Here is a 24,739-nt window from a genome sequence, read left to right as displayed (position 1 = left end):
GAGCGTTCATGCTCCTGCAGTCTGAGTCAAAAGATTAGTGATGTCCTTGCTGTAACACTAGCATTTTCTCCACCGCGCCTGGTTCATGGCAAGGTAAACGCTCCTTCCAGTGCAGCGGGCTGAAAAGTAATCCATACATCCCGAGTTAAATCATGTCTTGAGAGACCAAACTTGCTGCGGAAGGGGCATGTCGTAGCCGTGGTGGTGGGGGACAGGCGCTTCGCAGCTTGGACGACAGACAGTTTGTGTGTGTATATATTAAGCGCTATAGCACCAGGTGAGATAAGCTTTTCTTATGACTTTAGTTTCTCTGGTGCTACATTTAATATTTGTCTGGGGCTAAACTGCCTCTCTGTGGTGGTGCTACAGTTTCCCCAAGAGGATGTTCTGAAACACGGGACAAGGAGAAATCTATTTTGGTTATTAATATTTATACACAAGATAGCAAAAAATACTACTTGTTGAGAAGGTGCTATTTTTTTTCTTTCTTTCTTTCTTTCTTTCTTTCTTTCTTTCTTTCTTTCTTTCTTTCTTTCTTTCTTTCTTTCTTTCTTTCTTTCTTTCTTTCTTTCTTTCTTTCTTTCTTTCTTTCTTTCTTTCTCTCTTTCTTTCTTTCTCTCTTTCTTTCTTTCTCTCTTTCTTTCTTTCTTTCAATCTCTGCATAAATGAAGACAAAACAAATAATCTAGCCCAGAACTTTATAAACCTTGATTTTCTTTGGGGCAGTTCTTTTTCTTTTGACGGTTCGGAGCTTGGGAAGCAGCATTCGCCGAGGTGGCAAAGCCAGCCCAGCTCTTTTTCCCTGCAGCGTATGCCTCAAAGCCTCCGAGTGCAGCATCTCCCGCGGCTCCGGAGCTGCTAATTCTCCTGGCTGGTGACTGCAGCAGTCTCAAATCCTCTGAACCAGGGCAGAGAGTTATATCTAGACTAATCAATAGACTAGGGGTTAACAGGAGAGCTTGTCTTTAGTAGTCAAAGGGCTTTTTTCAGTCTAGTACTGAGCGCTTTTTTTTTCTTGCTGCCAAAACTACCTGTCAGATTCAGGATACCTTCCAGATGCTATTTATAGCAATTATTATGCGCAGTTTTTTAGAAACATTTTTCCCAGCTTCAGGTATTTGCACCAGAAAGTTGTCCCTCTCCTGGCGGGGGGGGACTTTTCAAAGGCAAAAAGGAACGTTAAGAACCCAATTTGCAAAGGACGTTTGGCTCCTTGGCTTTTAAAAATGCTTCCCGACCCTCGCCCAGTCGAGGAACAAGCCCAGTCAAACCTTGCATTTTCCACTACTGCAGGAGAAATGTTTCTAAGCAATCTAAAAGCTAAATTCCCCCTTTATCAAATATTCACCGGTGTGTTTTGGGCCCCTGCGCACGCGTTCACGGGTGTTATTGATCCGAGTCAGTTCACACAGAGCAGAAGGGGCTGCGCTGAGAGAGCGGATTGTTCCTAACGAATCACCTTGCCCTGCGTTGTACTGCGTGCAGCGTTGGGGGGCACCGTGTAGCTAACTCTAGTTTGTCTGTTGATAGAGATTGGATGGTCTGAGAACCACAGAGACCGATAAAACATTTTCCTAGTCATCCTCGGTAATGCATCCTGTACTCCTTCCCGGCTCGGTCTCCTACTGAGATAAGTAAGAATTCTTCTAGCAAACGGAGGAGCCTCAGCCGATGTCAGCAGCGTTGCAAGGGCTGGATTAGTGACTGCCGGATCCGGGCAGAGCCTTAAAAATACAGCTTTCTGCCAATCACTCAAAGGAGGAAGTGAAATTCGTGTGCGCGGTATCGCACGCGTCCAATTTGAACAGAAAATAATTGATGAGGAGGAGGGGAGGCGTCTCTGTGCTATACAGGACGGGCAGCGGGTCCCCCCTGGCCCTGCGTGTGCACCCCCCGTGCGGAGGCAGCCCCCCGCCATTGCCCGCCGGCCGCAGGGGCTGCCCTGCATTTATTTCTCAGTGCAAGAGAGAGAGGGCTCTGCCACAGATTCCTCACCTTTAACAGTTACCAGCTCCCGAGTTCTCAATGTTTACCAAACCTCTCACCCGGAATATGCATTATTCCATTTTCCCTTGCATCTGCTGTGCCTCCGGCGCGCGCGGCCGTTGGTTTTCCTGCCGCGCTGACCAGTTGGGGCTGCAGCCGTGAGACTTCTTGTAGCATTTTTCCCAAAGAGGCAATTCCCCTGCAAGGTTACAGCAAAGGGAAGGGAAAGTTCTGCGGTTCTTACCAGAGAGGCCCCACTTTGGGAAAGCCCCGTAAATCAGCGATCAACCTCAGTAGCAAAGCGATTGGCTCACCTCCCTCAGTCCTCACCCTCCGTGGACGGGCTTTTCTGTAAAAAAACCAAAAACCCAGAACTTCCAGGGGAACAATCTCCTCCTTGGTGGTTCCCAACGTTCAGCAAAAAACATTAGGAGACACGTGCTGCCTGTTGTTCTTCTCGTGAAACAACAACCAAATCTGTGGTGCTTCCCAAGTGCAAACAAGAGCAGGTCCGGTACCCCAAATCCTGCGTTAATCCTGATTTGCTTCACTTTTGTAGTTCTAAATTGGATGTTTAGCGTGAACCAAGGGTTAAGTTTTGGAGACTTTCATCTATTAGTTGCTGGGTCAAGCAAGCTTTGCTAGAGAAACAGCTGACCAGCACTTTATAGCCAGCATTCACTGTACATAAGTCGAATTACTGACTAGAGGGTATGTATTTGTCAAAGCCTTACATTTTCTGGTCTAATTGTTATTCTTGAATGCCTCCATTTTTTGACAAGGGGTGTTTTTATCCTTTTTAAAATACCTGATTTAACCCTGGTTGATGTTTGTATTGGAAAAGCAAGCATGCTGTGTACTCCCCTAGTGCTGTTCGTGCTGTATTGCAACAGCTGGGTGACGGTGGGGGGTTTCTACACTGTACTCCCGGGTCGGAAACCAGCACAGTTCCTCTTGCGTTCCTCGTTTTTTTTGGTGTGTTTTGGTTTGGTTTTTTTTTCCTACAGCAGCCAAGAAGCCATTGATTTTGATTAGCTTCGCAGTTGCGCCTCCGTGAAGACTGGGGAGTGTCTCTAAATGAAAAAAGAAAAAAAAAGACCTCATCTTAGGTTTCAGCAGCCGGTGCGTGAGCGAGCCAGAGGAGGAGGTTATGAGATCATAGTCTATATAGAACGCCGCATAATGTGGCTGTGAGGAAAGTCTTTATTAATTTTTAAAGCAGCACTCCACCGACAGAGCTCCCATCACACATTGAAACATCATATTTCAAGTTAAAAAAGCAGGCTAGTGCGGACTACTAATCAGCTCCTCTCCCCCTGCCTGTGAAAATAAGTCCTTTGGCCAAATTAATTGTAAGATAGCACTGCTGTCTGCTTGCAGACAGCTGGGTTACTTACACCCAGGACAGAATTTAGCCCATTAATTCCAGATTCCTCCTTCTTCTCTCTTAGAATTATTTTCAGTAGGTAAAAAAATAATGGAGTGACACCAGTTCTACCTCCGCTATCGTACAGCAGTGCCTCCTGTGTCATACACTTTCCTGTGCCCAGGAGAGGCATCACCCAATAAAAACATACAGCAAATCAGCAAAATCAGTGAGTTGCCAGTGATGAGGAATGAGAAACCCATCCTGCTTCTGGTTTAGAGCATGGAGGCATGCAGAAATTACCCTCATTTAGCTGAGCCCATTACTAAAGCAATTTACTTAAATCAGAAGCACTTCTTAAATCAGTTTAATCTCATTTGTGAATTTTTGTTTCTATATCACGCTAAAATTATAAGGGTCTTCCCTCCACTGCAGAAGCAGAAGCGGTACCTTCTAACGACATTGGTTATAAACAGATTGGGCTGAACTGGGGCAGTTTCTATGTCCACGTGCACCTTGGAACCAGGCGCTTGTCCCTGCTGCCTCCTAAGACGAAACAATGCGGTTAAATACCGGTGTCGCTGTAGTCCTGCTACTCTGGAGCAGGGAGGGGAGCCACAGGATCACAGGGAATGGTTTTACACTGGGAGAGGGGAGATTGAGATGAGATGTGAGGAAGCAATTCTTTGCTGTGAGGGTGGTGAGCCCCTGGCGCAGGTTGCCCAGAGAAGCTGTGGCTGCCCCATCCCTGGAGGGGTTCAAGGCCAGGTTGGCCGGGGCTTGGAGCAACCTGGGCTGGTGGGAGGTGTCCCTGCCCAGGGCAGGGGGTGGCACTGGGTGCTCTTTAAGGTCCCTTCCAACCCAAACCATGCTGTAATTCCATGGAAAGGGTTCACGATGAGGACAGAATAGTACATCTACCTTAATATTTAATTTTCCCACAAATGGTTTTAAAACATCTGTCCATGATCTTGACCGAAGTCTGAGACAGGTAACAAACTACCTGTGGCTCCAGATTAAATCCTGGACCCACATTTTTTCTCCATGTCAAAACTTTCTGGCTATATTCTGCCACCACAAGAGGCGAACAATATCTTCACAGCTTTTCTTAGGGCAAATTCTTAGGCAAATTTGATTTTGGATCCAAGCTTCCAACCCAGCCTCACTCTTGTAGAATGCTTTGCAAGGCACGGCTTGCTGTACGCTGAGCAAAACGTGTCTCTCTCAGTACAAAAGGGGAGGAGACACTGGCCGTGTTAATTCAAAATCCAAAAAGCCTAGGGAAGTCTAAATAATGTGGGATTTGATCATCCTCGGGAAAACACTAGTGTATCAGCTCGTCTGAATGCAGGAGAGGAATCCTCACGTGCTGCTCCTGCCTTGGTCTTCCCAAGGTCCCGGTCCTGGTCCGAACGTGTCCTGGTCCGAACGTGCCAGCCCTCGTCAGGCTCTCTCTGCTCTCAGTGCGGGTGCAGCCCTGTCCCCGCCATGAGAGACTGCACGCTCCTTCCCTCTGCCGATCCTACTGGCTCAACCCACGCGCCATCTGCATCCCGAGAGTCTCCATCAGCGTGTGCCCCAAACGCACTCCCGCGCTCTCCGGTCTTCCACGCGCCAGCGCTGCCCTGGGCGGCTGCGGGGAAAAGCTGACTCTGCCAGTCAAAGCTGCAGAATTTCCATTTCCCCATCTCCAAGAGAAATTTAAAGTTACAAAATACAAAACAAGTGAATATTTTTTTTCTGACAATATTTATTTGAATACCAGAGTGAATTTTCATGTAACTCTGATCAGACTTCTCCAGTGTTCACTCTGCGTGAATACTTGAGTACTTGAATTTCACAAGTTTTTTAATATTTACAGAAAGTGACTTTGGAGCTTGACAAACAGTCACTGAAAGCATCTGGGTATCGAACTGCCATTATTAATTACATCCATTATTAGTTACAGATGCCACCTATGTAGAGAGCAAAACCAAGTCCAACAGGACTTAGTTTTTGTGGGTATTCACAGCGTAACCTTTCCAATCAATTTGAAGACCGTGGTTTACCACAAGCAAAAATCTTCCCATCATCTGTAGTCCTTTGGACACCTGCAGATTTCCCAGTCTGCTCCCAGCTGCATCGCTCCCAGAACAAAACAGACGAGATGCAGTGAATACTCAATTCCTGGCACATTCCCGATTTAGTACCCTTTGGACGTAAACTCTTGCGGAGTCACTGTGCAAGTTTCCGCCCTCACCAAAGCAAGAGCAGCGCGTCCGCTCGCGGCTGATACGAGTTCATGAAGGCTCCTGTTATGGTAGATGTGGCTTCTCTCTTTTGTAAAAGAAATTTCATATGCTGAGACTCTTTGTACATATTTATAATGACTTTATTAAAAAAAAAAAAGAAAAATAACTGTTCAATGGCAAAAAAAGGCTCCAGTTTTTATTTCCTCTGAATTTTGAGTGGATAATTTCTTTTCACAACCCTAACTGTTTTCCCATGGCAATCAACAGAAGTTTCTCATCAGTTGTCCTTAGAGCTGAGGTTTCCCCTCTGTTTTCTGGTCCAAATGTCACGTTCTAGGAGAGGGTAGAATTGTCCTGCCTGACAGAACTGTCACCGTAGCTCACCCGAGGCGGGAGGGTTTGACAGCACAGCTAACAGCACAGGTCTGATTCTTCCGTGGCCTCCAGGCCAGAAGAATACGGATGTTTGTTTAATTTAACAGCTATAAAAGGCCTGTAGTAAGTTCTTTATCTCTCAGGAACTAAGCTGATCTTTGTTATGCATCCAGTAGGATAAATATCCACAGCATTAAACTTCACCTCTTATTTAGCACTAATTAATTTGAACAGAGAAGTGGAACCTTCCACTTCTCTGTGGAGAGAGGAGAAGGAGAACCCCCCCCGCCCTCCCAGACACAGCCTCTCCCCTTAACGAAGGCCTGACGCCCCGGTCGCAGTGCTGCCTTTTGTCACCGCGGTATCCGAGTAGCAACAGAAGCAGCCTTCTGTCCCAAAGGTGGCCCAGACGAGAACCGCCCTGGATTTGCGTTGCAATAGAGGAGAATGGCAGCGGGGCACCAGCACACGGGCATCAGGTACCACGGGAGCACATCACCAGAGGAGCCAGAGTCCTGCAGAGGGACCGGAATGCTGCCTTGTAGGGAGGGAAAGCAAACATCAAGAAGGGATCACTTGAGATGAAGCAAAAGAAAAATTAATCATTAGAAGTTGTTTAGAAAATGATGATGCTGGTGCAGGGGTTCTTAGACGGGTACCCAAACCATCCGAGGTAGGGGCAATTCTTCCATGTGCTGGTATGAAGCCTTGACTGCGCGATCTTTCCGAGTCCTTCGGCTTTAGCAAAGTGGTTCAAGTGGATGATGATGAGGACAGTCCCCCCTTTCTTACACTGACAACAGGGAAAGATCATTCAGTAAATTAAAAAAAAAAAAGAAAAAGAAGGACTGCAAGAATGGCAAAAAATATTCCCCCTGCTTTCCCTTTGATTGCCTTCATTCTTTATCACCAAATAAAAAAATAGTAATTTTGAAAGAGTGTATCAAATGCTGTCTGTAGTGTTAGGCTGACACCGACCTTTTCATACGCTTCCGCAAATGCATTTTCCAGGAGCATTTAGGAAGAAAATCTGAATTAGAAATGGCTTTTCAAACATTTTGAAAGCAGATACCACCAACCCTTTAATTAACTGGCATTGCACTGAAAATTGATGCTGAAACCTTTCATAAATCGCCTGCCCACAGAATGAGTAATTTTCCCTTTTCCTGCTGAATGTACCATCGTACTTAACAACACTTTTATGCCCACTGAAAACCTTGCTTCCTTCCTTAATGAACTCTCTTCCCCCATCCCAGAAAGGCTATTCCCATTAGAGATGGAGACTGGATTCCTCGGCTTAGTTCTCCACTTCCACAGGATCCATTTGACAAGAATCAAATCGCTTTGTTTTGGCAAGTAAAGCTTTTCCTCCTCTACTTCCCTGTATCTCTCAAGCCAGATGTGGACTGTCTTCCCTGCTCAGGCTCTGCCTCTCATCGTTTCTCCTCTAGCCATGCTGAACTATTATTTCCAAAGAAATGTTGAGCCTTAATCCCGTTACCGTGAGCTCCTGTTTGCTTTAATTCTCCCTGTGGAGTTTCCCAGCGGGAGGGGAAGGCAGCACTCGGTACACACACACAGGCTCATTTCCCCCAGGTACAGTTCTTCCTGATTATCCACTCAAGTGGGATTGTAACCTTACGGCCATTTCCATAGTAATGAGCATGGAAGATGCCACAGTTGCCTAATGAGGCACTTTTCTCCCGGGCGCGCAGCAAAAAGCAGAGGTTGTTTAGCCAAAGAGAAAGCTCCAGCGAACAAACAGCAACTCCATTTGCACGCGAGTGCCACCGCAGCGCCCTCCGCAGAGAGGGAAATCGCAGCAACATAAAGAACGTCAATTCGCCTGTTAACAACACAAGGTATCTCCTCGAAGAGCATTTTTCCCGAAGCGGAGGTGTTACAACCAAGTCTCCACCACCGCCACAGGTGGATATACAGCTTGTGTATAACCAGGCTGGCTCCTGAAGCCATGCAGCCGCTTCTCTGTAATTCTGCCCTCAAGCTGCTAAATCTCACTAAACCCGGTCTCTCCAGGGGGCCGCATATGCTGACGCCCCGGCATTTCTGGTATTGACAGTGCTCTATGGGCTCCGGGCTGCGTGAGCACGTTTATTCCGGTCTCGGACCCAGGCATGTTCTGGATGCTGAGCGGCGCTGGTTTTCAAAGCCTCGCCGCACGTGGCTGTGCTGAGGAGCACAGCGCAGAGACACCTGAACTCCTGAGACGCTCTTGGTTAGGACCTTAACTTTTCACCTCAAAATCAAACTTGACTTTAATCTCTCCCTGCCTCCCGCTGTTCTCCCCATACGCTAGGAAATCAGAGAGCCTGATCGTGAAAATTAAAGAGGAAAAACACTCCCAAGAAAACCAAGTGTCATTTCCAGCTCACCAGCATATGGGCTTTCCCAGGTTCCTTGAGATTTTATTAAGATGACAATTTGTGGAATCAACTGCAAAAACACGGCTGCTGGGAAATGATGTTTCTCCAACCCCGAGTAAACTCTGGGCACGTGGTTCTGAAGCACTGTGTTGGAAGAGTTCTCAAAGGTAATGTAACAGCAACAGCGTAATTCTATGAAGTTACAGATTCAGGGAAGCTAGGGCCGTTTAATGCGAAAAATCTCACCAGTGGTCCGAGCCAGAGGAGGACAGCTTTTTTCCAGTGTACCAGGTTATACACATGCAATTCATGTATGCTTGCTTTATACACGCAATATTTATCTATACTAAAAGGACAATAAAAAAGGAAACATCCCAGGCAGTTTCTAACCATGTATGTTCAAGAAAAATCCTTGGCTGTAGCTTAGCCACGGTGTTTGCCGTAACATAAACCACATCTTTCTTGCCTTTGAGAATAAAGTTTCTGGCTACCAACAATTGTTGTTCTGAGGCTCCTGGAGAAACAGAGCTGGAAGAAAGACTAAGACAACAAATCCACAGGCAACTAAACAGGGGCATGGCATCACCACGTTTATGTTCCAGCTTTTTCTTCTCTCCGCACGTGTTATTCCATTTGTCGGTATGTTTTGGTTTTAATACACCTGGAAATGAGCAGAGGTGGTGCCATCTTTCCAGCAACGCAGGGTTTCTACGGTGACAGAACGACAAAGAGGGCAGGTCTTTTCCCTGTCAAACCAGAGGCAGAGGCACTCTTCACAAAACACATGCTGTGGAGACAAAAGGGCGTCATCACGATGAGGGCAGGAGGTCCGGTCTTGTCCCTAAGTGTCACGCTCAATAGGGCAGCCACAGGAGCAGGTAACGAGGCACGTTCAGGGGGACAGTGCAGCTGATTAGCAGTACTCATGCGGTATGAAAAATGGATTACTAGTACCTCCGTTTGCCAAAGCTAATGATCTATTACTCTCTCAATATAGCAATAGAAAGAAACATTAAAAAGGCCTATGGCATTTGGGCTACCAAAGGAGTTGAGAGGGTTTTCTCTGCCCTGTTTCCATCCTCAATGTCTTGGGTTATTTTACAAGTCTCCACTGAGCTCAAACAACTCCCTTTCTTCCCCCTACTCCTTGTTGCACTTGTTTTTTCCTGCTCACATCACCCAGTCCTAGTCAGTAGCTTTGCAGTCCCACTTTCCCTTTCTCTAGAAATGTCAGTTTTCAACCTTATCCTCTCCCGTGTCTTCCCCTAACCCCCAGCAGGACCGTCCCTCCAGCCCGCCTTGGGTACAGCCGGGGATCAGGAGGGACGGCTGTTCAGCACACAACCCCACCTAGCCCCGGAGAGGAAGAGCAGGAACAGGGCAAGGACGGAGCATTAGAAGCTGTAAGAAGCTGAGAGCTCCTCAACACACGGGGAGTCAGCAGAAACGTTACTCATCAAAATCTTAACTCTGATAAGCACATACAAAGATAGGTTCTCTGGGGCTTACAGCTTGGTAACATCTGCACAGATGTTCACAGGAATAGTAAGAGACACTTTTGATGCACAGGTGACCTACTTTAATTTGACAATCCTGTTACAAAGTACAGGAATGTGAAAGCTCTTCAGAAAAAGCCTCTTGAGCTTTGTTTTGATATCACAAGAGAGCTTATATCCCACCAATTCCATTCCCAGAAATGGCTGAATCCTGCCTAAGGTTTTCCTGCAGGCAGCCACACATGAGCCAGAGACAGCCTCCAGCATGCAGAATTTCAGCCCCAACAGGCAAAGTCTGACTGAGTTACAAGCACCCGAAGAGAACATCTTGGGGAAGCATCACCAGTCTTGCCACAAGGCAATGCCTTCAGCTGGCCTCTGATACATTAACAGAACCCATGGCAGCGTGGTGTGTTCAAAGGGTTTTACTCGCATCAGGTGAGGACTACTGCATTACTCAGAGCACGCCATTCTTAAGTTCTAGGTTTTGCCAGTGTTTACCAAATGAGAAACAAAACAATTCCCAGTTACTGGCAGTGGTGACCAACTTCTATATGCAGAACTACTTTTATTCCTGGCCAGGTGTTCAGAGGCCAGACCACGATTACACGGTGCTGCACCAGTCTTCGGGCTCATTCTGGATCTATGCCCCTCTCGTAGCACTTGCTCGTAATTCAGCTGGCGTACCGACTAGCCGGTCTCCCCACGGGTCAGATAAAAATGGCTTGCATTCCACATCCAAGGTCTGGAGTGCCAACTGGCAGCCCCTGGACTACAAGGCTGCCCTTTTCCATCTCAGTAGCCATGATCAGCCCCTAAAGAGTGGCTCAGCTATCATGAATCACTGGGGCTTACAGGAAGGATGGGGAGGGACTCTGGATCAGGGAGGGGAGACACAGGACAAAGGGTAACGGTTTTAAACTGAAAAGAGGGGAGATTGAGACGAGATGTGAGGAAGCAATTCTTTGCTGTGAGGGGGGTGAGCCCCTGGCCCAGGTTGCCCAGAGAAGCTGTGGCTGCCCCATCCCTGGAGGGGTTCAAGGCCAGGTTGGACGGGGCTTGGAGCAACCTGGGCTGGTGGGAGGTGTCCCTGCCCAGGGCAGGGGGTGGCACTGGATGGGCTTTAAGGTCCCTTCCAACCCAAACCATTCTGTGATTCTATGATTCTATCCGGAAGAGGGCAATAAATATCCACTACGACCTAGATCAAGACCCAGCAAATGATTTTAGAAGTACCTAGGCTAACTGTGCCTCTCCCCAGCTGCAGAAGTTAACCACATGAATGCCAACGGGTGAACCTGACGCGAGAAGCTTGGGGGTCTTACCTGGCACATAAGGATCAAAGGTTCCCTGAATTCTGCTTGGCAAATGGCACAGATGTCACCAGCCTCGCTGCACTGCTGGCTGGTAGCACGAACTCCATAGGTCTGTTAGGGAGAGGTGGGAAAAAGTCCCAATGTTAAAGGGTTTGAAGATAACCTGGTTTGCGGCTAAGCATACACATAGACACTGTTTTTCACACCCCCATTCCCTGCATGCCCTGGGAAGGACAGCGGTGTTATGTCACCGTGTATGGGGAAGGGAGATTTGGGCACCAGCACACAGAACACAGGGAGTCTGGAGCTCTGTGTTCTCTGTTTTTTGTTTTCCCCTCGAGCTGACTCCATCTTTTAGTGCTTCCACTTGCGGAGCAATGATAATGAAATTTAATGAGCTCAACAGGGAGCTGAGAGGATTAATTCAGCATCATTTGCAGAGGTGTTTAGTTAGTGGGAGGTATTATTATTAGCAAGTTAGACAATAGCAGAAAGAATAACAGGAGCAGCACCCACAGGCTTCCCACTTTTCTTTTTAAGTATGTGGAAGGTAAACGTTGCTTCTCTTCTTGTAACAGTAATAGCGGAAAAGGAAAAATGCTGAGGAAGAATGACCAGCCCAAGCCCACAGAATAAGCAAGGCAAGCTCTAACAAAGTTCTACGATGTTATGTTCTTTTCCTCTACAGTCTTTGATTTTACCATTTTAAAATATAAGCCAGAGTATTTCACTGCAAGAGATCCCAATGCCAGCACTGTGTAATGCTATGGGATAACTCCGGTGTACTGCAGCGCCTCTTTAATGTCACTGCACAGCAGGCACTACGTACCTCTATTTAAAGTCTTTCTCACACTCTGCACTACAAAGTTTCATCAGTTTCTTGCAGTTTTGGCCTCAGTGGATTAATCCATATTACACAGGGCTTTCAATTGGACAAAACAGGCCAGATCAGCAACAGTCTCTTACCACAGCTGGGACAGGGCAGAAAGGAGAAAAGCTTCCTAACGTCCCTGACGAGGGATACCAGCTTATCCAGCCATGGGACAACAAATTATTTTATTTTATGAACCTGATACACTGAGCAATTTTCAACTCCATCATTCAACAGTAACAAGTAACCTCTGAAATTGGTCTAATATGTATGACTACTTACCTGTGGGGTGCAAAGGACCTTCAGTGCCTTCCGGACACTTCCCAGGCGACCACAGATGTCAAAAGACTGCAATAAAGACATGCCATTTCAGATACTTTTCTCAAAATGTGCGTGCGCGTGTGTGCGCGTCCATGCATGTGTACAGTCCAGAAGCTCCGGAAACATGTGGTACAGTGTCTCCAAAGGGATGCTTGGAAGGAACAAAAATCCTAAGTAACGATGGTGCCAAAAAAGATTTTATAATGGTCATGAAATATGTAATAAATGTGAATTGACAGTGCAGAAGGGTAGCCCAAAAAGCTCTGGTAACAATGGACTGCACTTCAGGGGGACTTTCCAGGACAGAAAGAGGAGCAGACACTAGAGGGTTACGGTAGGATAAATTGCCCAGCCCCACTAGGTAGGAAAGGTCGAAAATTCCCACCCGGAGAAGTGAGCACCTGAAAAGCCCAGAAGTGAGGTTAGAAAACACTGCAGCTAGCTTGAGGAAGAGGGAAGGAAGGGCAGTCTTTTCCACATGGAAGAGGCAGAAAACCGCTTTCCTCGGCCTCTGGGGAAAAGGGGGATTTCCAGGGCAGGCAGAGCCGCACAGCTTCACATCTCAAGGCCCAGATGATATTATGAAAGAAGGAGTGGGAATTGCCTGTCCTGCTGCAGAGAGGGATTTAGTGGAGTGCAGTGATTAAGTGCTACCAAGAGAAGAATGGCCTGAGGAACGAGAAAGACTGAGGCTGAGTTGCTCCCACCCACCTAAAGAGTGAGAAACTTAAAAAGCCAGGAAAGGAGTGAGTTTCCAGCACCTTGGTACTTTGCAGGCTCCCAAAGATGGCCATCAGCAGGGGCAACACGAGGTTCTTTTCTTCCCCCCTCCCTCCATTGCCCGGCAAACATGATGTAACTGCATCTGGAGAGCAGTGCTCATTCTGGGCTCCTCATTAAACACTAAAAGCAGTTCAGAGAAGGGCAGAAAATGAGCCTGCAGAAAATGACTTCTGAAAAGAGACTAAAAGACGCAAATATTTACAGTTTGTCTGAGCGGTACCAAAGTGGGGCCAAAAGACTATCGATAAACTGCCTACAAATATCAAGGGGCTGAGCAAGAGAGGAGACACTCAGCATTCTTAAAGTGAAGATAAGATACTACTAATGAAAGGGAAAACAGCTTGAAAACCTAATCTGGAATGCCAGCTTCATCTTCCCTATCCGCTGGCACAACACAGGGAAAAAGACACAATGAACTAGACAAGATACGGAGAAGTGATTGTGCAAAGAACAGCCCTGCGTTTGTCGGGAGAAGGGCATGATATAACAGGACCTTTCCATTTCTAACCTGCCTGAGTGAGAAGCGGCTAGGAGGGCAGGGGAAGATGTGATGCAGAACTTGCAGTGCCGTAGGGGACTAGCAGTACAAAGGCACCAGAATGCCTGGAGTTGGCTTGCCTTTTTTTTGTTTTTTTGGTTTGGTTTTTTTTTTGTTATCATGATTAAGTGGGCTCACTGCAGGGAATGCCAATGAGATCATCATGCAATACATGCGGAATCAAATGAAGGCACCAATAATGCTTCCAGTCAGCACGTAAAAAGGCTCCCAGGGTCCTTCCAGTAATGCTTCCAGTCAGCAACGAGCACTTGAGGCTGCCGACTACTACAGACTTTTTATCTTCTAATAAGGATAGGGATCAGCTCTTTCCCACAGTCCACTTCACAGCTTTTTCTGGTTGCTTTGCTTATAGCGTGACTTCAATGCCTTTGCTCTGGCTCTGATGTCTCCTCTTCTCCCAGTCCATTTGCCCCCTTCGATTTTTTTTTTCCTCTGGAGTTTCCTATACCCCTAAAAATGCATCTTTCAGTACTCTCCTTAACATCCATTTATCACCCCATGCACTGAGGTCTATGTTGCACCAGTCAACTTTCTAGCAATAGGATTGGAACAATCGGGTTCGTGGCCGGTGAGTGCTTCTGTTCAGGATAGGGAAAAAATAACACCTGGAGGCCAAAATCAGAGGTTCGTGTTTACACAGTCCAGCGACATGGAGACAGCTCCCATCAGCTGCGCTGTATACAACCTTCTGAAAGTCGAGCCTGTCCTTTGTGTAGGGAAAGGGGATGCGGCCCTAGCTAAGTCCTGGATTTTTGCCAGGAGCACAGAAGGTCTGAGTGCCAAATTGGCTTCTGTGGTTTTTCTAATGCGGTTTGTGGCTTTGCTAATGTGGACTCCTTTGGGTATATTTTCAGTATCTTAGGCAAGGAATTAGACCTGCGACTCTTCTGATTGTAAATGGGATGCACGCACCTAGTATTTCATGATCTGTATTGGAAAAGTGTGCTCACACTTTTAGTTCGCTTCCAAGCAGTGTCTCTAACACACAGAGGTCTAATCCTAACCAGGACACATCTGTGGTACTACGTAGTTGCCACACAGTGACCTGGGACACGTTCCTGGACTTATTACCCTTCAGCTGGCCTATCCATCCATTTACACCTCCAATGAACTAGACAAATTAAAGGAAGAAACACGCATATTAAAGGCATAGGCTGTAGCCAAGGCACTTTCACACAAGTGTGCCCCACAGCCCTGGTCCTAAGTTATAGTCAAGGCTAATAAATAACTGTCCTTCTCTCCTCACAGAGCTCCTAAATAACAGATGGGCAGAACTTTTCAAAATAAGGTTGCTTTTCCCATCTAGATTATCACGCTATCACCTAGAAAAGCTTCATAGTAGAGAAAGATCAAGCCAGCCCATATAGAACTGCTTGCACCTACGTGTCAGTGCCCTGAGTGCATTAATAGACCTTCATGGCCCCCATGAGCTTCACCTGGGGTCTCCACCCCCAATCCCTGCCCATAGGACCAGGAGCTCTATTTAAGCTCAGCCCTGGAGACCTTACTTTGTGTTTGATCTGTGTTGTGTCTGCTAGTTTCTAGCTCAACTGTAGCCATATCTGCACCTAGCTAGAAATCCCACTGATCTGGACACCCCAGCACATGGTGTGATTTCCCACCCTGTGCTGAAGCCTGTCTTGTCACAATGGTTATGCCCTACAATTGTTGGACTGTGCCTGACCCTGGCTGCCTTCACCAGACCTGATCTTGACTTGTGGATTGATATTCTGGCTTTATCTTGGACCTGCCTCACCACCTGAAGATCCTGACTCTTTGAACCTGGCTATCACCTCCAGGCCTGCCCTGCCTGCCTTGTTTGGGTGCTGTGGGGCCGGTGAGGCCCTTGCCCTGCCAGCTGTGGTTTTGTGCTTGGCTCCCCTTTCTCCAAGGAGCAGATGGCCCCCACTGCTTCTTCACACTATGGTGATTTCTCCAGATGTAAGGAATAACATGTGGAACTGCAGGTAAGTGTCTCTTCTCCAGGTGTTGAATAACTTTTGCAAGATGGGATACCAGAAAGATCGCTTGAAATCTGTCCTTGGCTGGATGCTGTAGTCTAGAGGGGATCCAGAAAATGGAATCTTTGAAAAGGACAACAATCCTCTCCCACAGCACAAAGAGCAGGAAACATACAGCTGAGAGAATGGATGAGCGTGCAGGGAGCTATGCTGGTTTCACGTGCCTTTCATCCTGGCACTGTTTGCTCTGTTTCTGGCTTGATCACGGACCTGCTGTGACCAAGTCACTTCACTTCCCATGACCTTCTCTGCCTATCTTGCCTACAAAAATTGTAAATTCCTGGACAGCAGGGGTTGCGTTGCCCCATTCCTATGCAACATATAGCTGCAACTGCAGCCACATCTCACATAAGAGTTATAGTATGATTAGCCCCTTGGAGCTGTTTTCAGCTTGTATATAGTCTCTGTTCTTCAGTCTGCCTCTGCAAAGACATAGCCCCTTTCTCCTAGGCAGAGTCAAGCATCAGGGCTGCAGCAAGCTTGACTCACTTGGCCTTTCTCAAGGGCTAAAAAAGGTGTATCATTGTTTGCTTCAGGTCCTGCTCTGTCCCTGGGCAGACTTGGGACTCTTCTAAATACGCCGCACCTATTCACAGTGTGCCTGTTTTATCTAGGCAGGACTTGGTTGACCCTCTCTCTCCATGCTGCACTCAGTACTACGGGTGACAGAGTACCTACCATGCCTTGAAAGACAGAGGAAAGCTTAGAGAGAAACATGTAACTGTCTGCAACCTTCCTTTCAGTGTTGCATTTAGAAGTCTGGAGACAGCTAACCTCTCTTCCAGTACCGGTTCCACAAGACTCCACTCCCATTCTCCTCTAGCCTTTACAGAAAGGTATTAGAGAGCAGCAATGACTTCATCAGCCTGATGCAACACTACACGAGCAGTCGCAGATCTTCCTCTAGCTCAGCAATGCCCACATACTGGTGAAGCAAAATGCTTTTAGCAACTAAAGCACATGGTGCCCCCAGCTGCTGCAGCTTTCCTTCCTGGCAAGTGACAGCAACAATCAAAAGGTATATTTGTTCCCCTCAGCTGTGCTTCTTTCTCTGCTCTTGCTACAGTTCCCATAGAGGTTATTAATGAGGTGGTACTCGCCTTGCAGAGGCTGTACAGGATGATCAGGATCCCACCTAGGAAGTAGCTGCTGGATGGATCATCTCCCATGATGTATTTATACCATAGCTGGATGGGGACAAGGGAGCGGAACAGCTGGCTCAGCTCCTCAATAACCAGATAAAACTTTCCCTGTAAAACAAACAAACAAACAAGTCAAATATGATTACTATCAGGAGGTGAAAAGAGCAGCACTTAACAGGTGCAGGGCTTGAAGCTTATGGGACTTGTGTTCACTGCCCACCTATACGCTCTGTTAAATGGCGCAAAGACCAGTATTCGTGAGATGCAGCTTGCTTTGCAGCCATTCAACTCTGTGCCTAGAAAGGATAACTATTACTTCATTGTTTCTTAGTGTTCCTCTTGCTCTGTCATTTATCCAGCTATTCTACCCTTTTGAATCTTAAACTTCTAGCGCAGGTTATAGGTATACAGCTTATTGCATATCTGTGCAATGCTACAGAATGGTAGCAGCAGAGGTTAAAACTTACAGGGATGAATGCGATGTAAATTGTAGATACTATTAACAAAGAAAAGAATGAAAGGTAAGTCTCTGATCCTATACCCCCTTCTGAAGGGACAAGGATTTAAATGTAGGGTGACATCAGTCTTCCTGACAGCTTTCTAGATCATCCCAAAGAATCAAACTAATTACCTATTTGCTATCATCCTTCCCCTTCCACTCGTGTGTGTGTTGGGTCTTGTACAGTACACAGATAAAAAGGCAGTCTCTGGAAAAAAACACCCTTAAGGCATTTTTAAACTCGGAGATACCAAACCTTCCTGAGGACCTTAAGGAAGAGAGCGGGGGGAAGCATGCTGGTTGAAACACTTCACTCAGAATGGGCAACATCCTTACAAACCTTCACCAAAGCTTTCTTTAGCATTCTGGTGTTTACTTCAACTACAGAGCTTTCCTTCCTTGAAGGACACCTGCAAGGTAACAAAAACTCCCTCCTGGCTTACTACAATCATGACGTGCAACAACTGAAACAGATTTTTCTTACCATGTAATTTCTTTTTTAAAGCACCTAAGACTAGGGCTGAGAAGCTGGCTAAATAAGGCTACCTAATTTAGGTCCCCCCAGCCTAATGAGGACCTGTTTATGTTCTGTCCCACACTACTTAAAAGGGACAACTGGTGACAGGGCACTAGGTCAGGGCAAGCTGTGAGCCCAGAACTATGCTTAATCTGCAATGACATTATCTGGACCGAAAGATTTGCTTTTGACATGTCAAAATTCTTTTGTTTGATAAGATCACGGAGAAGGGGAAATTCCCCAGGAATCTTGCTGTGTTGTCCCAGTTAGCTTTGTCATCGGTGATGTCATCACAGGTCAATCGTTAATTGGTGAGATCTGGAGTGGGGATTATGTCCTCCGCAGTCCACGAGGCTAGCAGCAGCAGCTAGTGCCCTTCCCTGGGGTCTCAGAGATGAGATCACTCGGCAGGCCATCCTGCTGTAGCGAACAAATCGAATCCTTCAGAGAGCTCTGGCATTCTCATGATCTCATATCCCCCCCGGGACAAGGAGTGAGGTCACACCAGCGGTTGCTAACGGACCTGAGCTGCTTTCTTCCTCTTCCCCCCCCTGCCCCATCCCCTCCTTCTTGTTAATCCCAGGTGGCATCACATAGCAAAAATGTAACAGCAACAATCTGGGGTCCTAAATGCAAGCAATTTATTAAATTAGCACAGAGGTCTCTATCCAGCCTCGTGCTTCAATACAATCATCGTTTATTTCAGGAGCCCCCGTGACAGAGGGTCGCAGTCTGCTAATGACTACGCTGTCACTTCCTTCCCTTCACACAGGCAGTTCTCCGCCCCCCCTCCCCTCCTCAGCCAGCTCTGATGAAAGCTACCAGCAAGCTAAAGGCAGCAAACTGCTTTCTCTGGTTTGTTCCTCCCACCAGGCTCACAGTCATCTTCTTTTATTTAGCCTTGCTTCCCTAGCAGGCTGGGCTGGTCACTGCTTTCCTTCTCATTGCATCAGATGGAACTTCTGGATTCAGCGTTTGGGGCATCAAAGCTGAAATTCTTCTACAACGGAAGTTTTTGAGGCACTAAAACACACTAGAGCCCCCAGCAAAGACGTAAGGAAACATGGGTCACAGGCAGCCCTAGAGGTCCAGACAGGCTGCGGAATTGGAAGTGGCAGAGCGTGGCTGTAAAATGATCATGCAGCAAGTAACGAATTTCAATTTTCTAACCAAAAAAATCTCCACCCTTCCCAGAGCTTTTATAATGCCTTTATCTAATGCAAATCTTCAGTTTTCCATGGTATCTGCAGGGTATCAGGATTTCTTAGCAGCTAGATGCTTGTTAACATCCTCACAAGAGTGAAGTTAAGTTTTAAATGGATGCATTTCTCCATCCAGCCCATTAACACCACCCACTTGACCATTTAAAAGAGGTCTGTTGATAAGCTTAGAGTGATTACAGCTAGGAGGAGGGAGGCAATACAGACAGCTGAGCATCGTTTAGAAGAGAACTAGTGCTACAGTAAACGCTTACAGAAATGGAAGGTTTGTCAGGCATCTCAGTGCAACACACCAGCCCTTTTTTAAACGAGGAAAAGTGCCTAGAAAATCAGAATTAATTCTACAAAGGACTGCATCAGAAGCGGGGTCTTCTTTCTGAGCCAGAAGCTTAGAAAACAAGGGTTGCTCCCTATAATTTCAGCAGCAAAATTTAGCCTTCTCATAGCAGTGACTTATTGCAGGTGGCACCCATCATTTGTAAGTCCACTCAATATACTTTTGTCTTCTGCTTTTCAGCTTTGTTACATCTTGTCTGTCTAGGCTGAAGTTTTCAAAGCCAAATCTTTGTCTCAATCTGCATTTTGTCTGAAAACTTCAGCTAAAGTACTTCAGCTATTTCTCATCAAGATTAGGGAGAACAGTGTGTTATATCAAGCACAAATACAATTATTTCTCCTGTGCATCTGGCTTGGAACAACAGCTTGAGATAAGGCAAGGCCCGCCTCTGTTAGGTAACTTTTCCTATTTTCTAAAAAATCCATGTAAATCTGGGAATCTTCTCCTAAATACACTCTGTAGAGACTGAACAGCTCTCTAAGATCAGCAAAAGCCATTTCTGGAGAGCCTGTGAACCAGCCCCAATATAGGACAGCACTGTGCAGGAGCCAGCCCTTCAGAGCAAGTATATCACCTTTCTGGACTGCAGAGATTAAATTAAATTGGATATTACAGGAAATTACAGCCCCTGGTTAGGGTAGAGTCTGATTCCAGAAAAGAGCCTCTGCTCTCATCAAGCCCCTGCAACAGGCTGGAGTTAAGCCTGACTAAAACGAAGCAGCGCACCGCTTACCCTGCTTGGTCTGTAGGGTGAGTTACTGTAAAAGCCGACAGAATACCACTCCCGTTATCAAACACTTCATTAGCACAAGCAGCAAAGGACTGTGCTGTGGATCTAATTGTAGCCACTCTGCTGATGAGCCTTGTGATAGCACACGGTGAAATTTTGATACTTTTTTTTTCCAGAATGCTTTGTTGAAAACAGTCAATGACTCGCGTATAATCCTCCCATTTGCTCTACCTTCTTTCACCGCATAGACAATTTCTATATTTTAAATCAAGCACTTATTTTGGAAGAGCAGAATTCAGGATTTGCATACAATTGCAGTTTTCCTTGCAGTATAATACAGCCTGTAACGATATGAACACACACTATTTTTTCACAGAGGGTGAATGGTACTCATTGAGCATGTGGTATTGTGTTATACCCTTACTACTTGATGGTAGATCTGCATCCTATCACTTCATGCTATTTGAGCTCTGCTCAGAGTAGAAAACTACTAAAATTTTTTCAGTCTTTTTATGATATCACCACTACAGTAAAAGATTAAAAAAAAAACCAAAAAACAAAAACACAAACAACTTATTTTCACATTGCTGATGACCTAAGGGACAGCTATTCTCTGCGTTTTCTAAACAAAAACTTGAGACATGGAAAGACTAAGGTTAAGGTAACGTTGTTTTGGTGTCCGAGCTGAAATGTCTGAGACTAGACTTTTTATAAAGCACTTAATTTTTATAGATCACATTACCATTAAAAGCTAAACCACTGACTTCAGTTTGTAGATGTACATGGCTTTTCTAAAACCACATACGAATTATTTGGCAAAGAAAAGGATGGAATTTAATTCTCCAGTGTAGCATTCAACTTTAACTTGTAGAACATCCTTCTTCTTCCAGTGGTCTCTTTGTTCTCTATGAACTTTCCAGTTTCTACAACAGCTTCTTCCAATACCTCACCTTGCTTCATCCATGGGGCACAGTATACGCTGGTGATGGACGGGAGAAGTCGTACAGAAAAATAACACGGAATCACATAATTAAAAATTGAATCACAATATATACACACCAAAGGGGGCAAATTACAACTGCAGCTGCAATGCTAATTCCCACATAGCCTAACCAAGCATCAACTCTGTAGTCTCTTTTGACATAAGGCTTTGGGTAAGTGTGCATGTGGCCTCCACGGAAGGAAACAGAAAGGCACGCCACAATTTTACACAGTGGAATTAAAATGGGATGTAAGAGAAGTGAGAGAAGTTGCAATGAGGCAACTGTAAGTTGTGATTAGCACTCAAGGGAAGTTCCAAGTCTCACTTGTTCTGTTGCCAGCAGCATTAGGACATATTCTGAAACAGGAAGATGCTAGAAAAAACTTTTGAGACCTGCTGGCAATTTGGATCGGAGGAGAGCAGGCTCTGCTGAGATTTCAGGTCATATTGCCAGTATAAGAAGGTATTGGGTAGGAGCAGTAAACAGGATTGTGGCACAGAGGACGCTGGTGAAAATCCATGCAGACTAATGAGGAGTGATTCCAAGGTGAGACTAGAGGGGGAAAATGAGCTTTTTAGTTAGTGCACAGCACTTCTGAAAGTCACATCTTGGGTATCTTGAACTGGGAAGTTAAACTTGGAAGGCACCTATGAGCAATGATTCCTTTAAAAAATTTAGTAGCATTTCCTTTCAAAGTGTGTTAGGCAGAGTGACTGAAAAAAGTCCCAGTTCCTCAGTACCTAGTCTTACGCTACAGTTAATCTTTTTCTTTTGTAAGTGATAAATCCCACATTTCTGACTCTGGGACACCACATCTATCCCAGGCTGCATTGGGGGAAAGTCTTTGCAGAACCATCACGTAGCTCCCATGGCTCTAGAGGATCAAAGCTCAGATTGTGGTCCAAGAAGAGTGAATCTATTTCTGAGTGAGTTCCCCCAAATAGCATCCAAGACCATCAAGGAGAGGGTAATGAGAGGATAGGCTATCATCTATCTTGAAACACCACTTTAGCCCCACTATTAGAGAAGACGAGGATTAACTTGCATATCGCACAGTACAAGAGGGCACAGACAAGGAAGATCTTCACCCAGTTATTTTTTGTAATATATCATCTATGTGTCTGCGACAGTGCTTGTTTTAATGCTTCTGTATTTTTTGATCAGCATCTAGAGGACTCAAATGCTCCAAGAGGCCTTGTTTTTCTCAGGATGAAAGAAAACATATGTAAACTTCATGTTAAATGATTGATAGACATCTGGCCCCATGACAAAAGAAGGCTGCTGCCAACACCGCCACAATTAACACAACTTTCCTCTGGAAACTCTCCTAACGTGAGCCTTCTGGAAGAGGCTGGGGCCTAGAGAAAGCACTTTGGCAGCAGCAAACTGCTCCAGCTTGTCCAGTGGAAAGTCCAGCAGGATGGACTTTGTTCTATGTCACGGTCTGTTCTACGCGAATCCCCACTGCAAGAAGAGCTTGTTGCTCAAGGAACACAGAACTTCTGCACATGCAAGTCGTTTGTGCAATTAGTCACGTAATGGAGGGTCAGTCTGCCCAGTGAGAAAGGCTGGGCACTAGGATTTTGGACCACGGTATCCCATGGAGCTGAGCTCTGACACAAGATGGTGGCAGGCTGCAGAACAATTCTAATCATTATAAGGTAAGTGCTCATTTTCCTTACAGTAACTCTCTAATTATACAAGGCTGCGCACAGAAACAGGTGGTGATATGGTAAAGAACATGCTTGTGCTCCATTGGAACGTGGAAGAGCACTGGGGCCACTCAAAATCAAGTGTTAGTAGCTTCAGGCTCACAGAATACGCAGTTATCACAGATTAGCTGACACTATAATACATTGCCTTAAGATAGCTTTCTTCGGCTGAATGATCCAAATCATACTATTTTGTGCAAAAGACATTCTTATATTTCTATCATATCCAAGGTGTAGCTTCAGAAGGAGTATGGGAAGTTTAATATGCCAGTTTACATGGCAGAGCTGTAACCATCTATGCCAGGAAACATGGGATGGACCTGAAAAAGGCATCTGGCTCAAAGTCCAAGTGAAAAGCTGTGTAAAGAATAGCCACACACAGGCCAAGCTTTCTCCAACCAGATTTGATGAGATGGTACTTTTAAAGGGGAAAAAAAAAAAGGGGGGGGGGCACCAGAAAAAAAACCCATGCAAGCAAATATGTTCAAAGATGCAGTGAGTGCAGTGAGGAGTCCACAGTACTAGCGTGGGCTAGTACACTTGCCCCTGACACAGCATAAAGAAAAAATTTCATATGAGTAATGCCAGTCTTGCCAAAAAACCTCATTTTCAATGTCTAGATCCACCTTTCAAACAAAACTGACAAGTATTTATTCAATGCTAGTTTCATACTATGTTTTCAACAAACAAATGTTAGTGTTTTCCTTTTGAATTTTCAGTCTTCTGGAAATGCAGCCCCTTGCAACTTGTTTGCATGTCTGTATTGAGCGTGCAAAGAAAATTCTTACTTAGAGCCTTTTTTATATACCAACCATTAAGACTGATGGAAAAAAGTGTGTCCCTGGTATTTTTCTCCCCTGTAGAGATAGGGATATACATATATTTATCCCCATATATATATAAAAGGACCTGGGATACCAGTTTCTTACAGTTCTTTTGGTTTGGTTTTCTTTTCCCCTCCTCCACCCTGCCATGCTTCACTCCATTCTCCAGGATATCAGCTTAGATTGCTGACAACAGCATGAGGAGGGGATGGGAGACTTGCAGGCACCTGGGATTTCCTAAAGGAAATCTTTGGCAACTGTGTCTTTTTATTATTTATTTCCTTATTTTTAATTCCACCCCCCTCAAGCTGTCATTCCTTAGCAGTGAAAATGAAAAGCTGCCATTTATGTGTGTACAACAATGGAGGCCTCTGCAGGCCACATGGCTCCTGCAGTTTAATTTACTTTAATTCATTTTATATTGAACCAAATGATCTTATTTGCCTTTTTTAATGGAGAGCCTTCAGCATGCAGGGTGGGAGCCAAGCCCCCCTTCCAAAGAAATTATGAGCCCAGCTGCTATTAGAACCTGTACCCAGCTTGACGTGCCGATCACAGCTCACGAGGGAGGAAGGGACACCTTTAGCCACAGGTATGCTCCTTCTGCCACAGACTCCCACCGATTGCAGAGGTGTAAGATTGGAATCTCATAGTTGGGGTTACCGTCAGTTTTCTGCTTTTCTCCCCTATTCGCAAGCTCTTCTTTCCCTGCCTTCCAGCCTGACTGTAGTCTCTCAGCCTCTCTTGACATCCCTGTTTTCCAGGCTGGTTTGGAACTTGGGAAAGTCTGGGATTTTTTTGTCAAACTTTCAATCTTCCCTCATTCTTTGGAGGAGTTGCTTGCAGAGATGTTCCATTTCTGAGGTATTGAAGCTTTGAGAATTCTTGTCTAGTTGCATCCTGATAATATAGCAGTCTTCATGCTTCACACTTCAAGCGCTCAGTATCGTGTTTGCTCTTCTCTGTATTCCGATTGCAAAGACAAAACTAATTTTAGTTTGCTTTTTTTTCAGTCAAAGCATAAACTGATGCTATAAATCCAAGATGGCTCTTGATGTCATCTTAA

At 45.7% G+C, this 24,739-nt stretch overlaps 1 protein-coding gene across 5 annotated transcripts in view; it reads right to left on the bottom strand.

Moving 5' to 3' along the window:
• Positions 1–473: 473 nt before the first annotated feature.
• RNFT2 (ring finger protein, transmembrane 2) overlaps positions 474–24,739 on the bottom strand; it is a 39,796-nt gene continuing 15,530 nt past the window's right edge. For 3 of the 5 annotated variants that reach the window (XM_063351528.1, XM_063351529.1, XM_063351530.1), the window contains exons 8-11: positions 16,810–16,959; positions 12,308–12,373; positions 11,164–11,265; positions 8,848–9,129 (exon numbers count right to left, since the gene is read on the bottom strand). In XM_063351528.1, the coding sequence (XP_063207598.1) occupies positions 8,995–9,129; positions 11,164–11,265; positions 12,308–12,373; positions 16,810–16,959 (453 nt within the window). In that variant the 3' untranslated portion in view covers positions 8,848–8,994. Of the gene's footprint in view, positions 3,060–8,847; positions 9,130–11,163; positions 11,266–12,307; positions 12,374–12,419; positions 13,250–16,809; positions 16,960–24,739 lie in introns of those variants that run through there. The other 2 variants (XM_063351531.1, XM_063351532.1) reach the window with 2 other exon arrangements.

The sequence above is a fragment of the Chroicocephalus ridibundus genome, chromosome 13 (genome assembly GCF_963924245.1).
Source record: "Chroicocephalus ridibundus chromosome 13, bChrRid1.1, whole genome shotgun sequence".
Lineage (NCBI taxonomy): Eukaryota > Metazoa > Chordata > Aves > Charadriiformes > Laridae > Chroicocephalus > Chroicocephalus ridibundus.
This window is presented reverse-complemented; position numbering and strand designations above follow the sequence as displayed.